Below are 17,601 nucleotides of genomic sequence, written 5' to 3'. Positions count from 1 at the left end.
CATCGCTACTCGTAGCTTTAATTAATGTTGAATTTTGTGGGGGGGAAAAGAAATTGAAAAGTACTAACAAAAAGCAGGCCTCTTAAGATTTGATCTCTTTTTTTGCCATGGTTGTCTTGTTAAATGCATTCGATGTATAGAAGTTAAGGTAGATTTTTACACTTTTTACTTGACATGTCGACTTTCATTGTTGCTTGTGCATACTATGAATGTTTTCACGCTCGCTTCTTTTAACGCCCTTAAAAATCATACAAGCTAATTAATATCGGCATTTTCAAAACCTACCAGATGAGACCACAGGGAATATTTTGAGAGCGGCGCGTCTAATAAGCTCGGCATGCTTGGAAGGCCCACACAGGCAAAAAAGACCGAGACGAGTACCTTAGTTTGATAACGAGGTGTTGCTTAACTGAGGCATTTGCCGGGGACAGAACGGATGGACGGAGGGAGAGACATTCATCCCATATTTGCATCGGGCTCCTCAGTGGCGGTTGCATCGGTGGCTGACCACCGATGCAACCGGACAGTAACAGCGGGAAATCAATCAATACCAGAGTCCACCCTTTTATCTGGATCTGCGCCAACATTTAAAAGCCTAATTTGCTATGCAAACATTTTTTGACCCCAACTCCATCTGGTTGGTCACTGCCCCACTTGGTCGCGATGCAAGCGGACTGTAGCTCTCTAACTAACTCGCAATCTCACTGTTTCTGTCGAAGCGAAGACAGGCATCATAGACATCAAACGCACACGTCAGTCATGTTACTGATTCAAACCATTGATGACATCGTGGCCATGTGACCGGCATATTTGTGTCATCAGCGTTGACAAACCTGTGTGTTTGTGCGTACGTATCTCTGAATTAGCTACACTTGAAAGCAGTAGTCCGTTGTGATTGAGGTGGTAACAGTACAATGCAAAAGTAATATTAATAATAATAATCTGCATAGCTGGCTTTATTTGAATTTCAGACCAGAATCCATTTTAGTTTTTATATATTTGTAGACGTTTGAGTGGGCCGGCACACTAGTGCCCCCTTTTGAACAGTTGGCTCGGTGAGTAACATTCGCTTTGGGAAAAAAAACCCAAAAACGATTTGATAAAATTGTAATAATAAAGTAATAACATTAAAATAAGACAGTATCGAGCAGTTTTATATAAACACTTTGATTTGCACTGCATGTGGGCGTAGAAGCATTATCAATGGATGTATGTGGCCCGGTGAATTCTGTTAAGTGACCAGCCCCCCCCCCCCCCCCCCCACTCCTGCCTTTGAGCAATTCTGTTGATGTTGCCTTTTAAATCCTGCCGAGCAAAAAGTGATTTGAGTAAAAAAGAAGAATGAAATTGGCCTAGCAACAAGTCACCTGGCAAAAAATGTCTGAGCCATTGAATTCTGCCTGTAATTCTACCTATACTCCACTTGTATGACAATTAATAAATAAACTCTTATATTATTATCAAACACATTTAATGATACAGCTTAAAATCCGTAGAACCACTGGACTTCTCATGTGACAAAGAAGCATCATCAGTGATGATCTCTGGTATTTCCACACTCACCAACCTTTTGGCTCATTGAGAATGTTGGCCATGTTTGGGCTATGGTGTTTTTCCCCTCGCTTGGGTAGCTCCATCTGGTCCTGGCATCCTGGCACTGTGCCCCCTCTGCCTCTCTGGAGTTGTCTATTCCAGCTATGTGTTGGCAATTAGTAGAGATGTTGGCACTGTGACACTCTCCCTGAGCTTGTTGTCTGGCTACAGTGTGCGTGTGTGTACATATCTGCCGATGGCCTACTGCAATGCATCACAATGAGAGGCCCCTCTCATGCGAACTACACTGCGGACCGAAGACATTGATCCATGTATTAGCTTCTTGGAGGATAGTGTCAATCAAAACTCAGCATTATGAGACTGCGTTTTGGACATTGGCTCTCATAAAACTGTGTCGATGTACTTAATGTCCATCACATTGTTTGCAGGATTAGCTGTAAAAAACTGGAATGTTGTTTAATGTTAGCAATACCTTTAAAACTACACGAGGTGGCAGTGTCTTTAAAATGTCAGTAGTTATATCTATGTATTTATTTGAGTTTTATCATAAACACAATGTCGGTGCTATTAACCTCCCTCAGGTCTGACGTGGCAGGATGACATCACCCAGCAGGTGATCTCCCGAGAGCTCTCCAAGCTGAGGAGCGGACCCCTCGGCCACCAGGAGGCAGTGGAGACGCCCTTCAGGTCCTACGGCAGGACAGTGGGCAGCAATGCGAGGCCTGGGCAGGCGGAGCTGAGCAAGAACCTTCAACGCTTCCTGAAAGGTCTGCACTTCCTGCCACAGCTCCAGCCTGGAGTCCAACCACAGGCAGCCAGCACGCAGGTCAGAAGCTTTTAAATATGTGTTTTACATTAAATACAGAGGAGTGACAGTAAAAAAAAAAATGCTGAACAATTCTATATTGCCCAATACATTCTGCCTAGCAAAATATGACCAGAAAAAAAATACATTTGAGCAATTCTGTTGATGCAACAAGTGCCAATCAAAAGTGAGCATTATTGTATGTGTACTGACTCTCATCAGACAGTGACTATTGTTATGTCGTGATTGTAGAATGAAGGTATCGCCTACGATGGTCCTCCGGATCGTAGTCCGCCAAAGTCGGGCTGGAAGGAGACCAGTGTCTACAGCCTCCAGAACGGAGCGGACCGACTCCCCGTCACCAAGGTTTTCTCTCAGAGTGGCGAGGGCAGGCACCCCAAGCTTAACGCGCCCTACAAGCCCCTCTCCAACCACTTGGATCAGCTCGTTGGGGGAGGTGCACCGTCAGAGTCCAAAGGGAAGCTCCGCTACCTCGGCTACATACGTCCGCCTCCAGATGAGGTCCGGGTGGATTTTGGATCCAAAGCCCCGAAAATCAACCTGGATGGACTTTTGTTCAGGAGTGGGTCCGACCAACTGACCGCCAAGAAGCCCCCTAATGTCATGAAGGGTAACATCCTGTTTTATATCGGGGAGCTTTGTTTACTTAACTGCAGATGTGGGAGGCAACTGGAATATTGATGCAAAATTATTTTTTTGTCTTTAGTAAGTTTACTCGAATGACGTAACATAGCATAATGTTAAGATCGGCTTTAATGCGGCGCAGGGAACTTATTTTACAACATGTGGTAAGACTGAATCTGTTTACTTGCTCTTTCCTTGCTGCTGTTTTGAATAGCAATGGAGTAGTTCAGTTAAAATATTGCTAATGTTCATCAGTACGCTAGTAATATAGGGTAATACTAAGGGATAACATCAGCATGCTAACAATGCTCCTGCTAAAAATTGGGTATATAATTTCTTGTCTTCTGTCCCAGATCAATTAATTCAGGGTATGGTGAACCATTTGGGAGGGCACAGCTTTAAAATGGACTCGTGGCTGGCCAAAGACCTGGACCAGTTCGCCGACGTCATCACCGGAGCGCTGCAGGAAGCCGAGGTGAGGCAATCGGATCCAGGGACCCAGCCGGGACCAGGAACACCAGAGTCTGGCCGGATCATGGAGGGAGAAAGGAAGCCAATGACTGACATGGAACCAAACCAAGTGTTGAGTGTGAAACCGGACAAAGTGCTAGATGTGAACCAGAAGGGCCCTTTCAGATTCAGACAAGGTAGGGAAATACTGTCTAAGCGCAGCTAGATAGCTAGTGGCTGGCACTACAGCTGTTTACAAAGGACATGCGTTTGACAGCTAGCCTGTTGGAGGCTAGCAAGCTAGCTACTAGCGCAGAAAGCTAACATAACAGTCTACATCTTCACTCATTGTTCCTTCTTGTCAAACATCACAAACAAATGTGGCTACCTTTTATTCAAAAGCAATAAGGGTTTGACAGCTAGCTAGCAGCTTGCACAAAAAGCTAACGTCGCAGTCTACCTCGCCACTTAGTGTTCATTCTTGTCATACATCACAAACAGATGTGGCTACCTTTTATTCACAAATAACAAGCATTTTAAGAGCTAGCGAGTTGATGACTAGTTAGCTAGCAGCTAGCACAAACAGGAAACATTGTCTAGCTGCCGAGTCTTAGGAGGGAAACTCTGTGTCGGGGGTGGTGTTTTATAAATTGACCCCACTGTTACATCACAATGCAGCAAAAGTCAGAAATGCTTGCTCACGGACACATTTTGAGAAACCTTTCTGTTCAGAAAGTATTCTGTTTTGCCCACTTGTTTCCAGGACAACAAGTTGATGGCGCAGCCAACAAGGAGCCTGTTGACAAGGTGAATTCCAAACGATTGATCTCCACAAGCGACAAATTGGTTTGGGGGAGGGAGACGCATGATCAACCTAAAACGTTATCAAATCACATCGGCGAGACATATAGACCGCCATGCGTGACAAAATTCTGGGAACCCAGAGGGAAATTCAGCAAATTTCAGCAAATTAACCCTTTATTAAAAGCCCATTTTGAGTCACTATATATCTCAATGAAACCTTTTGGTAGAGGCTCATTCTGTATTGAAAAAGTCACAACGTGAGACTATAGAGACTTAAATGTATTTGCAATGTCACTACAATGCTACTCACACAGGAATTACTTTTAATCATAAACATTTATTAGTACCTGCTTTTTTAAAAACATGCATGACAATTTTTTTTTCTTGAAAACATAATTTTTTTTCTCAAACATTTAAATTATTTCTTGGAAACATGCAATTGTTTTGTCTCAAAAGTAGATTACTTTCATTGACTGATTATTTTTCTCTATATCTATTACTTTTTTCCCCTGAAAATAAATGCTTTTCCCCCCGCTAAATGTGGAACTTTCTCCTGTAAATACATGCATTTATTTTCTAGAAATATACAACTTTTCCTTCGAAATATATAACTTTTGTTTCTTGAAAATATGGAACTTTCTTCTGAGAAATATGCATAAATTCTTCTCTAAAATTTTCATCTTGAAAATTATATATTTTTAAAATTAAAAAATATGCATTTCAGTCTCATAAGATAGATAATGACTTATTTCTCAAAAATATTTCTATTATCTATAAAATATATATTGTTTTTAAAATAAAAAAAATATTATACTTTTTTGTCTCAGAAATATACATTGTTATTCTTGTAAGATTGTTTTTTCCTCAAATATTCGTTTGTTCTCCGGAAATATATTTTGTTGCTTGAAAATATTTTTATTTTTATATATATTTTTTTCAATATTTTTATTCTTCTGTTACGATTAGGATTTTGTTTTTCTTGAAAAGGTAAAACTTTTTGTCTCATAAGTATTTGAATTTACTTTTCATAAGGCTGGCTTTTTTGCAAAATATGCAACTTTTTCTCGAAATTACATGAGTTTATTCTCGTCTCTTTTTCTCAAAAACATTGACATTTTTCTTCTCTGTTTACATTTTTCTTAAAAACATCAGATTTTATTCTGTTGAGATTGTTCTTTTTTCTTAACAAATTTGTTATTTTATGACTTTACTTTCATAAGCTTGACACCTTTTTCCTCAAAATATACACTATAACTTTTGTGTCTTGAAAATACAGAACTTTTTTTCTCTAAAATAGAATTTATTCATGGTGGGGTTGTTTTCCCTTTCCAATGTGGGCCAACTACTCCTTAATTACGTCTCATAAATGTAATGTAGATCAGTCACAGACTTTTTATGATTACTTATTTCTTGATATGTCACAGCATACGGCCATTTTCTCCAAGCTCCTCGACTACCTCGACACGTTTGGTGACTCCTCTAAAGTCCAACCTGCTCCTGGTGAAAAAGTGGTGGGCCTGGAGAGCATCCATAGTCGTACTACGCAGTCCCAGGGTGCGGAGAAAGCTGTGTCGGCGCCCGCCGGGGAAGGCTCCACCTTGCGTTTGACCGGTGGTGTGGCGACGCCCCTTGCCCAACAGGCCGACTCCAAGATAGGGAAATGGATGCAAAAGCCTGCCGGGAAGGACATGAAGGTGAAAACTCAGCTGGTCCACATCGGATTGAAGGAGTTTTCCAGCAGGGGGAAAGACAGACATTTTGGATACATCATAACCGGCTCAGAGTGAGTACATACAGGATGGCTTTCTTATTTTACCTCAAGTTCATAATATTTAACAACCATGCCAATAAAAATGAATATGAGCTGTTTCTAATGAAAAATAACTATACTTACTTGTCCAGGAAATATGGAAGATGGTAGATTAATATGAAATTTGAAAACTACAATTTTAACATCAATAGTATGACTTTTTTAATCGTTTTATCGTTAATTACGTTTTATCTAAAAAATATATACAATTTTATTCTCTGAATATTACAACTTCAATCTGAAAAAACTTAAAATGTTTCATCCTGAAAATATAGGACTTTTTTTCTCGAAAATATGTACTTTATTTTTTTAATGTTCTATTCTTTATTTTCATATTATTATTTTAATTAAAAAAAAAGACTTTTTATCTGAAAAATATAGAATTTTAATCTTGTAATATTTAGATTTGACTTGAAAATATGAGACTTCTTATCTCGAAGATAAAAAAAAAGATTCTCTTGAAAATATAGAAATATAGTTTTGGGGGAGTACACAACTTTGCTCATGTTAGATTACGACTTTTTATATCGAAAATATATGACTTCATTCTCATAATATTACATTTTTAATTTAAAAAATATGCAACCATCTCAAATATCCATCCATCCATTTTCTGAGCCGCTTCTCCTCACTAGGGTCGCGGGCGTGCTGGGGGCCTATCCCAGCTGTCATCGGGCAGGAGGCGGGGTACACCCTGAACTGGTTGCCAGCCAATCGCAGGGCAGCATGGAAACAAACAACCATTCGCACTCACAGTCATGCCTACAGGGCAATTTAGAGTCTCCAATTAATGCATGTTTTTGGGATGTGGGAGGAAACCAGAGTGCCCGGAGAAAACCCACGCAGGCACGGGGAGAACATGCAAACTCCACACAGGCGGGGCCGGGGATTGAACCCGGGTCCTCAGAACTGTGAGGCTGACGCTCTAACCAGTCGTCCACCGTGCCGCCCCATCTCAAATATACATGACTTTATTCTCATAATATTCCATTTTTTTAATCCCCAAAATATACGATTTTTACTTTATGTTAATCGAAAACTTGGGATTTATACTTAATCTTGTTTAATTATTTTCTTTTCTTCTTCGTGTGTCCCCAATCCTCCTTCCTAATAGTTATTTGTTGTTAATCACCACCATTTAATTGCACAAAAACTGCCTTTGATAATGACACAGTTTGTCATATTTTTCATGGGAAAAGCTATAAAAAATAAATCTGTGTTGCTGTGCTGTATTTAATGATGATACTCGGCTCGGGCTCTGTAATTGTTATCCACTGTGTCTTCGCGCCCCTTCCGGCCCTCTTTCAAATCCCTTTATGGCGTTATCAAGTGTTGCGTCACGGGCCTGTCCTTCACCTATGTCGCCCTGCAAAGACACCACACTGTGTGGGTGCTGATGTTCCAGGAGTATGATTGTATTTTTTATTCTCTAAAAAGGACACGTTGTCGGCCTTCTGAAGAGTGGAGTCTGCTTGCAGGGAGTGGACACCAACCAGCTTATCTGACAGACAGCTCCTGACATGATGCCGGTGCTTGGGGTATATGAGGGAAGGCCGGGATGTGATGTGGAATTGGGGGAAGTGAATACAGAAGACAGAGAGTAGTATCCCCATGGGGCGGGGGGAGGGGGAGCGCTAGCATCAACAAGCGAGGCACTCGTGGAGTTCTCCAGTTGCCAGAACCGCCGCTGAGGGACGTAAACGTGCCTGGAATGACTTTCGCAGAGGCTGAACAATCCTAAATAATGCCGTCTGACTAGTTCAAGGTGACGCTGTTCCACTCCGGTGCTGTCGGTGGCGGTAATGCGCACAGCAAGCTTGTTTTTATACCGTAGCGCGGCCTGATGGATGTGGTGGGTTGCTGCCGCTCTTTGTTCAAATCCACACCAAAATGTAGCCCATGGGCCACCCCCCCCTTCAAAGTTACTACTATCCGAGCATAACCTCTCAACCTCAGTGACTCGGCCAAACACGGTGCTGACCACATACGTAAAGATTTGCAATCGTATATTTAACAGATTTAGCATTTATGATTGTTGGCCGAATGTTTTCCGAGCAGATTGGGGAGGACAAATCTCTCTTAACACACCACACAACACAGGATCGTCGCTCAGTATCTCTTTGAGGCATCCGACAATAGGTCCTTCGCTAACTTTGATTGAAAGCGTAAAAACTCAAACTTGGGCCTAATATCAGTGTGTTTACCTCGCTTAACTAACTGGGTTGCAAGAAAACACTGATTCAAGCAAAGAAATATCCTTGAATACTTTTCAACTTTGAATAGTTTTCTACATGAGAGCCTTGGTTAGTCGTTGCAGCGTGGTCTCAATACGACCCCTGACGTTTTGTTGACCTTCCCGCCTCTCAACGCATTCTCGGTTAAATCGACAGCAACCAAGTAGCTTTCTTGTGTGTCCTTCTCATTTATTTCGCCCTGTGCTTTTCTTTCCCCATCCCCCCTCCTGCAAATTACCTTTTGTTTGGTCTATTTCCTCTGCGATTTAGTCTGCGAGAGTGAGAGAGAGTGAAGACGTGGCCTGAGCTGAGATGAGGCATGGCTTTATCAGACCGCCATTACACTTCACCTCCATTCCATTTGCACCTTATTATTTTCGTCTGGCGGCGAGGGGCGCGTGTTCCTGCCCGCCACGTTTGTGTACTCTCACTTTAGGCGTGAGAGAGAGAGAGGATGGTGCGGAAAGAGCAAGAAAGATGAGTGGAGGAGGATGAGGAGGAGGGAAATGGTGGAGAGGTGCATCCATATGATGCAGCCATTACACCTCATGCAGGTTCCATTTGCACCTTATTGTTTGTCTCATTGCGCGAACAAAAGCAGGTGATTTAGCAAGTGGCAGATGATCCAGCACCTTGTCCTAGACACTTTTGTGTGATTCTTGGACAGTGGTAGTACAAATATTTTGTTACTGTACTTATGATGATTTTTCAGGTGTCTGTAGTTGAGTATTTATTTTTCTGATGACTTAGTTCTTCAGTTAGCGCTACCTTCTATTCCATACTTTGTCAATTTGGACTAATGTGAGGCTATCAGCATTTGACAGCTTAGGCTTGCCCATGGCTCGCCAGTTATTGTTGGAGCAGTGTTGCAAAGTCAACAGCTGACACCAGGTTTTTCTGTCCCAGAGAAGCGTTACCTGTACTAACTTTAGATTGTTGAACATCAAAATCTTCAACTTCAAACTTTTAAACAACCTGAAGTAAAGCTTTACAGCTCGCCAAAGCATCCAATGAGTCAAAATTTTGTTAGCGAGGAGTCACAGTGCAAAGCTCCGGATAGATTTACCCTTTACTTGAACGCCTGCTCTAAGAGTTTGTTCTTTTTATCTGTGCCGGTAGTAACAGGCCGTCCGTTGCCTTGGCCAAACGTTGTTGGTTTGTGTAGAACAGATCCTGTTCCGAGAAACTTGCCATGGATAGTGTAAATTGTACTTTGCGTTGGAGCAGTGTGTCGGCCATAGCTTCTCAAGCTGGCGCTGAACTCATGTTAGGGACAGAAATACTTCTTGCCAGGTGGCAATTTTTCAGCTTTGCTCCAATGTCAATTGGGCTAGGGATTGATATGCTTACAAAAAACACAAAGCCTAAGCTGTCAAATGCTGATGGCCTCACGTCTGTCCGAATGATGAAACAATATAAAAAGAAGGAAGCATCTAGTGACTTTTATGGACACCCTGTATGTAGAGAGAGGTAAAGTCAACCGAGGTTGATTGTGATCTTGGAGTCTTATAAGGTCGAAAAAGCAAGGAGAATAGCAACATGGAGGAACGTAGCACTACATTTTCAAAAGGAAGCTCCTCAACTGACTTCAACATAGTCACAGTCATAGCTACAAAATGGCATCAAAGTATAACTTTCGCCCAAAGAAAGCGGCTCAACTCACTTCAACATAGTTCCTTGGTACTAAGATGCCACAAAAGGTTTTTCCGCAACTGAGGATCAGTTCCCTCAAAAATCTGTGACCATAGCGAATCTGTGAGTCAAGAATATACGGGGGAACACTGTACTTGGATACTTTTCAGAGTCGGTACTTTTAGTTTTTTGGTTTTACTGAAGTACGAGAGTTGAATTAGTACCTCTACTTTTAACAGAGTCTTGTTTTTAACATCTGTACTTCTACTTAAGTACAAAATCTGAGTACGTTTGCCACCTCTGGTGTTGGAGTCCTTCCATTCCAAGCACCATAGTCTCTCCTAGTATGCAATGGCCCACTTGTGACTATGTATCGAGCACATTTTAACAGCCGACTGTGTTTAACATGAGTGCCGGACCTCCAAGCGTGATGCCCAGCTGTCTGTGTGCTTTCCCCCTCCCCCACCACAGCTCCCTCACCTCCGACAAGGCCAGTGGACTTGATGGAGCGACTCACCCAGGAGCTGAACCTCCATGCCGCAGACCTCACACAGCTCTCGTAAGTACCCGTCCTGTAACACAGTAATCACTGAAGCAAGTTATAGATAGACTTGGTAGCTACACTAAATTAGCTACATGGACCAGTATGCTAGCAATGGCCTTGTCCATATTCTGAACCATATTGACGCTGAAGTTGTTCAACCGTTAACCCGATTTAAGCAAAGCCAGCTACAAGAACCACTACGCGCACAATGTCCTTGTTTCAAATTTTGCACCTCATTTCCCTTGAAATGTTTTACTTTAGAGTAGTATTGTCACCACATCCTGTGGAAAGTCAGCTATGTGAACCACTACACTACCGATGGCCTTGTTCAAGTTCAAAACCATATTGTCCTTGAGCTTTTAGAACATCCAAGTTATTCAAAATGTTCTTTGGATAGTCTGCTATATGAACTACTAAGCTACAAATGGCCTTGTTTAAATTCTAGACCATACTGAAATGTTCCAAGTTGTTCAATCTTCAAACCAATCTGAGGAATGTCAGCTTTGTAAATCACTCAACCATCGGCCTTGTACAAATTCTGGACCATGTTTTAATTTTCTAGCTGTTCAACCTTCGAAACGTTCCAAGGAATGGCACTCACATGAACCACTTCACTACAAACAGCCTTGTCCAAATTCTGGACAATATTGAAATGGTCAAGTTTCGAGTCTCTGCTGTAACTGACTACATTTGAAATGTTCCACTTCTCCCAGCGTGGGAAAAACATTGCGAGGACTGCACTAGTCTGGAAAAACTTTGCGACAGAGCCAGTGAACGTAGGCGTTTGTTGTTTATCTGACCTTTTAGAGTGTTTGACTTCTCCAAGCGGCCCTAATTACCTCCAGAACAGTTGTGAAGTCTCTTCTGTATTCAAAACACTGCCTCTGTCTCTGTACGCCTCATCAAAGTAAAAGAACAGTCAACCCATCAAATCCTTCTCCATTAGAGTCAAAGAGTAAGTGGAGGCAGCGGAGATGTGGATGTGTGGATAGCGTTGGCTGCAAATAGAGAAAGTTGTTCAGCGGGAGGCGGTTAATGTATTCACAAGCGGCCAAACTGTCCTTGAACCCGCTCAGGTTTGCGCCAGTAGCACGGCTCCGCTGTGCGTCTGGTGTCAAGCCATGTAGGCGGCAGACGAGACGCAAATACAACAAGAAGCAGCAGCATCCAGGTGGATACAGTATGTAAGAGATGGTGGTATCGTTGATATGCTGACTTTGATGGCCTTGGGAACCGCACTCTATCCCATCAGTCTGTGTTGTAGGTGTACATATAGTACATGCATACAGTATAGTAGTACAGCAATACCGTAATCGTATATACCTGTATATATTGCAATCCCCCGGCAACAAATGGTTGTTGGTCCACGGCTGAAAACGTCCGTCTGTAAGCCATTTATTTTTAAGGGTAATGTTGTAAGATAAGTTCGAAATGATTATTATGTTTAGAAATCATAGTTTGTGGTAGATTTATGGTTTAAAACATTTTTAGGGGGTGGGAGTTGTCAATTACTTAGTTTTCAGCTTTTCGCAAAAGGCTTGTTCCCGAGCCTCCCTAGTTCATTGTGTGCTGTTCGTCACCTCGAGGATTTTTCTCTAATAAAACAGCCCAAGATGCTATAACCACTCTGTATCCAGTGCATTCCTGCCAAATCTCTCGTTCATGACCTCGAAACAAATTCCACCAAGGAGACTCTTGATCTTTTTACGTTCAAGCTTCCAATTTATTTGTGCCGAGCAGGAACACCGGGACATGTCATCAGGCCGGCACTGATTGAGTTAATCCTGTTATTACAGCTGCCATATCACATCACCGCTAATCAACCCTGATGCTAACGCATATGATGAGCGCTATCTGTATACTGATGAGGAGCCCGTGATAAGGCCAGATGTGGCTAAGGCATTCACATCCTCTACACAAGTACCGATTACTACAATAGTAAAAAATAATGTTGTTTTTTTTAAATGGGACATATGTATTCTCCAAAACCAACTTCTAGTATTTGTGATGTAATATTGTCTCTATGGTGCCTCAGTAAATATGTGAAATATGTATTAATATGGTGCCTCAGTAAACATGTGAAATATGTATTAAAATCGTCCACGCATTCCTGAGTTGCAGACGTTTTTCTGCCGAGAAGCCAGAAATCAGGTCATTCATATTTCTCGAGCTTATCTACGTCATTCGTGACGATCCTCGCCTTCCCTTTCCGCTCCCGATCCAGCGCTGTCTCTATAACAAACAAGACTGCTCTCACAAGTGGGTCTTCTACCTGGAAGCAACCAGTCAGAGGAAAGTGGGCGCCCTTAACCAAATATGGAAACAAGCGGATACAAAACAGAAGTAGCTGTCAGAGGGGCCTATTCTGGGCACTCGTATGACAAAGCAAAGGTCTTTTTTTTTTTTAAATTAAATTGACACTTTTATACTAAGTCCATGTTAGAGAGTCACTCTATGGAGGTCTAAATAGCCAAAATACCAAACTTTCAAAAGGAAGCGCTGCCGTTAAGGGTGAAAATCTGCCTGTAAGTAACCCGCCCAAATAAGTTCATAATTGCCTATAGATGTCACAAGATGTTGACAAAGGATGACCTTTTTTCTCAGTGAAGCTCCTCAACTAACTTCAACAAGTTTGGTTCTCACCAAGATGGCACAAGAACAGCAAAGAAGTGTAAGTTTTTTTTTGCAAAAACAGATAGGTTTCCTCCAAATCTTTGCTCGCAAGTCAAAGCATCACTCGTATCTAAAGGCACGACTGTACTTTGTTACTTCGCACCAGTGGATTTGCCGGCTTCATATACACCTCAACCGCAGTCTATTAAAGCTGTAAGGACGGCAAACTTAGAAGCGGACATACAAAAGATAAATGGAGAAAATGTCCTCCTTTGTTGCCCAAAACCTTGGCTTCCTATCCTCTAATGAAAGACCATTGGAGTCGAAATAGCCCAGACGGAGGACGCGGTGTCACGTGAGCTCATTGTGCCGCTCGCCATGGGGACACGGCAGGTGAGGTTTTGAAAACGTCGCCCAGTCTGAATATGCTAGGGAGCTGGGTCAGAGCGCGCCGCCCCGCTTTTCCGCACCAGCTCTTTCTCTAAAGCCCCCACGCCCCCTGCCAATAAGGAGTCGGTGGGAGAGATGCTGAAATGTGACAAACCAGCCAGGCGGATATTTTGATGAAGAAGCTGGAGTTTTAAGATAGTCGTGCCTGCGGTAATCATTTTTTTCAAATTTATTTTTGATTTTTTTATTTTGTTCAAGAGATGATTGACTGAGGGGGGGGATATGAGCTTATTTTCAGATGACGTAAGGGCTTTACCCAGCTGAGGCACTAGGGGGAGTGGGACACACAATTCCAAGCACCAGTCTGCACATACACACACTTAATCACATCCCACCAGCAGAGCTAATATGAAGTCCATGCTTACACATCAGATAACAGAGGAGAAAGTGTGAAGTCCTCTAGATAGCTTATCATCCTTGACTCCAACCCCCACCACACCATGCAACAACGTGCTTGTGTTTCACCCTTTACTTCATTTCAATGGAGTTTGGAGGGAAAAGGAATCACTTCAATTTGAGATACACGGAGATCTGCGGCTAAGGGGAACGGAGGCCGGGGTAAAGATTGTGGAAATATTGACATTTACGAGAGCAAACAGAACCCAGGTGAAGCATTAGAGAAGGCCATTTTTTCTCCTTAGAACTGTGCGTCTGTGTGTGAGGGATGGTGTTCACAAATCACTGCATGGCTGGGTCCATCTGTCCGAAGTATTGGCTCATATTTTGCTCGCAGCACTGGGTGTCTGCAGGTGACTTGACGGTGGAAAGAGTTTGTGTCATAGAACTCCAGTGGTTATCAGTGATGCAGTCCGACAGGAAGTACTTGGGATGCAAGTTTCCCGAGGTTTGAAGTACATATGCTGTGTAGTAGAATTGTTGAAGTTTACTAAACATAAAACAAATAGAATTTCACGTGTGTTTAAAACAACGACATAGCCTTGCCTTCAGAAAGTATGTTTAGCAAAAAATGTTGTTTTATTCGTTTCCTGACCACGCTCGGCACGCAAAACATTTGTATCTCAAATTATCTTCATTCATTGAAATGAATAAAAATGCCATTAATCTGTTCCACTCTCCCCCTCAAAACCCCCCAAAAAATTGCAATGATTTTTAATGAGAAAATTTCACTCTATAATATTATACTTTATATAACATACAGTAATGACCTAAGAATTAAACCGTTTTTGCTTTTTCCGGTTCGGCCAGGTCCCGATCCCCCTCGAATAGCAGGGATCCACTGTAGTTTCATTTGGGATTTTAACATGTTTTCAAATGTAATGCACATCCAGCAGACACGTTTTCTTTTTTCTATTATCCCTGTGCACCGTAGGGAGTTCTTGCACTCCGAGAGCACGGTTGTTAGCCTTAACTTGACGGCCAAGCTCGGGGACCTTTAAACATTTATTCTGCTCCAGGGAGTGAGGGGTCCGCTGCCAACTCCTGACCGGACAGTGAAGAGTAAGTGCAGAGAGTGGATATACATAGACACGTTCCTGAGGGTTAGATGGAGCCAAGTTACTTAGCTTTTTGCACAGTCACAGGAAAGCTGAACTTGAGACCCATTTCTCTCCACACAGAAACATTTTATTGATATTCCTCGAGGTCAAAACTGAAATACAATCGGCAGTTTTGTCTCTTTTCCTGCAGTGTTCTCGGCCCGGCGTTGACTTTTCGAGTCGGCCCCAACCCCGCCAATGTAACCGCGGCAGATCTGGTCCAAGTTGCAGGTAAGAGAGCGGCCTTTTTATCACCTACTACAGCACATTTGTCATCTCATTTTTCCCAGCGTCAAATTGCCGCTCGAGCAAATGAGAACACAGATTAGTCTCTCCTGATACAGCCTCCTTGTACAAGTTGTAACCCTGATCGTCGACGATTATTAACACTGCGGTGACAGATGACCATCCATTACCGAGGAGTCACGTCCACTCTCCACACATTGGCCGTGTTAGGAACACATTATTTGCTGTCTTTTATTAAGATGAATAGAAGGATGTAGAAAAGAACTGGTTGCTATACTGAAAATAGGCAAATAACCTATGTTATTATGTTAAATAACCTATATTTGACCTATGTCAAATCAAGGCAAAATATGACACTATCATTTACAAGTTAAGTGCAAAAAAATGAATAGAGAAAAGTATATCTTGTTGATGAATATTGGTCCAAATCAAGGTTTTGTTTCAATTTTGACATCAAGGGGGGCAGTCCATTGTTGTACACTTTGGTGGTTCAGAATGTTATTTATCATCTTTCATGAAATCTTGATAGATTTGATGGATGTTTGGATGTAGACCACTATTGCACAAAAAGAGTGGCAGCCATTTGGCAACAGACATAAAACTTTAAATAATTCCCACAAAAGGACATAAAGATACCGTTATTTGTGCGGTATGCTATTTTGGTCATCTCAAGTACTCCAAACACGATAAGAGCAGTTAGCACACCCATCCATCCATCCATTTTCTGTACCGCTTTATCCTCACTAGCGGGCGTGCTGGAGCCTATCCCAGCTATCTTCGGGTGAGAGCCAATCGCAGGGCACATAGAAAGAAACAACCATTCGCACACACATTTCCACCTAAGAGCAATTTAGAGTCGCCAATCAACCTACCATACATGTTTTGGGGATGTGGGAGGAAACCAGAAGTGCCCGGAGAAAACCCACGCAGACGCGGGGAGAACATGAAAACGCCACACAAGCGGGGCCGGGATTTGAATCCCGGTCCTCAGAACTGTGAGGCAGATGTGCTAAGCAGTCGGCCACCGTGCCGCCGTAAGCTCCCTCTCCAGTTGTTTGTTGGCATGACTCTTTTCAACTGTGTTCAATATGCTGTGGGTTTTCCGCAGTACGAAAAGCGGCATTCGTCACAACATTTTCCTCAAATTCCTTCTTTCTCTGGCTACCCCCCTTCTCCGGTTTGATGGACTTTGATGCGTGGAGTGAGCGCTAATGAAAGGCGTAAGCGAGGCTGAAATGTCAGCCCAAATGTTAAGTCAACATGATCGTCCGCCTGACCCGTGTTGATGAATTATGAATCTGGGCCCACCTGAATAGCAATTGGTAACCATTCAAACTCACTCCCGCTTCTAATTGGTCATCGTTATTCACAACGGGTGTGAAGACTCGACAAGGATGAAATATTAAATGGCAACATTTCTGCCCCAGCTGACCTAAAGATCAAACCATCCCAGTGCTTCATTTCCTGTCTACCTTACCACCGCCACCATCACTGTGAAATAGAGCAGACTTCCCACCCAACCCCCTTTCATATTAGCAATGATACAAAGTGAATACACGGTTCAAATCCTGTTCTGTTGCATCAGGGCTCAGAGTATCTGCTCGATGATGACTCGAACGCAACATGGCGACAGCATGTTCTTTCTGTTTGTGTATCTGTGTGTGTGTGTGTGTGTGTGTGTGTGTGTGCGCGTGTGCTTTTAGTTAAAGTGGTTACCAGGTTGTGAAGCAACAGCATGCTTTAAGTGGAATCTGAAAATCAAACTGACGCCCACATGCAGCGGCCACCTGGGTAATCCCGGCTGACCTTTGCCTTATGTGTGACTGTGCATAAATGACATGGCCTCCTAATGAACTCATCAAAACCCCATGCTGCATTCTGGGCTCAACCTGCTGCTGGGAGCCCTCGTAGCATGCCTTATTGCGGTCATGGAACAGCAAATAGAGTCTTTCCAGCTCCACAAGCGCTGAAACTACTGTAATCAGGCAGTTATCAGGAGAGTAAACGATGCTTTATTGTATTTCTGTACAGGCGACATCATCTTCACCGATGATTGTGAAGCAATACTTGAGAGAGAGAGAGAGCCTTACGAAATGTTTTATTTTGCGTGATTTCCATGTTTAGCTAGAGGAATAATTTTCTAAAAATGTTTACTAACTTTACTCTTGATGCAATGCACAGCACGGAATATTCTCATGAGTTTTGACATTTTTGATAAATCCAAAATGTAGCTTAACTTAGTGCCGTTCTTCAGTGTATGTGGCTCTACTTAGAACGCTCTACTTTATGCTTACAGTCGCACAGTAGACAGATTTCCT

General features: G+C 42.5%; 1 protein-coding gene across 1 annotated transcript in view; it reads left to right on the top strand.

Annotated features, from left to right (window-relative positions):
* ptprn2 (protein tyrosine phosphatase receptor type N2) overlaps window positions 1–17,601 on the top strand; it is a 120,079-nt gene that overhangs the window by 15,096 nt on the left and 87,382 nt on the right. Inside the window, 8 exon segments of the mRNA XM_061666543.1 lie at window positions 2,136–2,380; window positions 2,612–2,990; window positions 3,358–3,651; window positions 4,218–4,261; window positions 5,683–6,041; window positions 10,406–10,427; window positions 10,429–10,493; window positions 15,189–15,268. Coding sequence (XP_061522527.1) covers window positions 2,136–2,380; window positions 2,612–2,990; window positions 3,358–3,651; window positions 4,218–4,261; window positions 5,683–6,041; window positions 10,406–10,427; window positions 10,429–10,493; window positions 15,189–15,268 — 1,488 coding nt within the window.

The sequence above is a fragment of the Phycodurus eques genome, chromosome 21, assembly GCF_024500275.1.
Source record: "Phycodurus eques isolate BA_2022a chromosome 21, UOR_Pequ_1.1, whole genome shotgun sequence".
Taxonomy (NCBI): Eukaryota; Metazoa; Chordata; class Actinopteri; order Syngnathiformes; family Syngnathidae; genus Phycodurus; species Phycodurus eques.
This window is presented reverse-complemented; position numbering and strand designations above follow the sequence as displayed.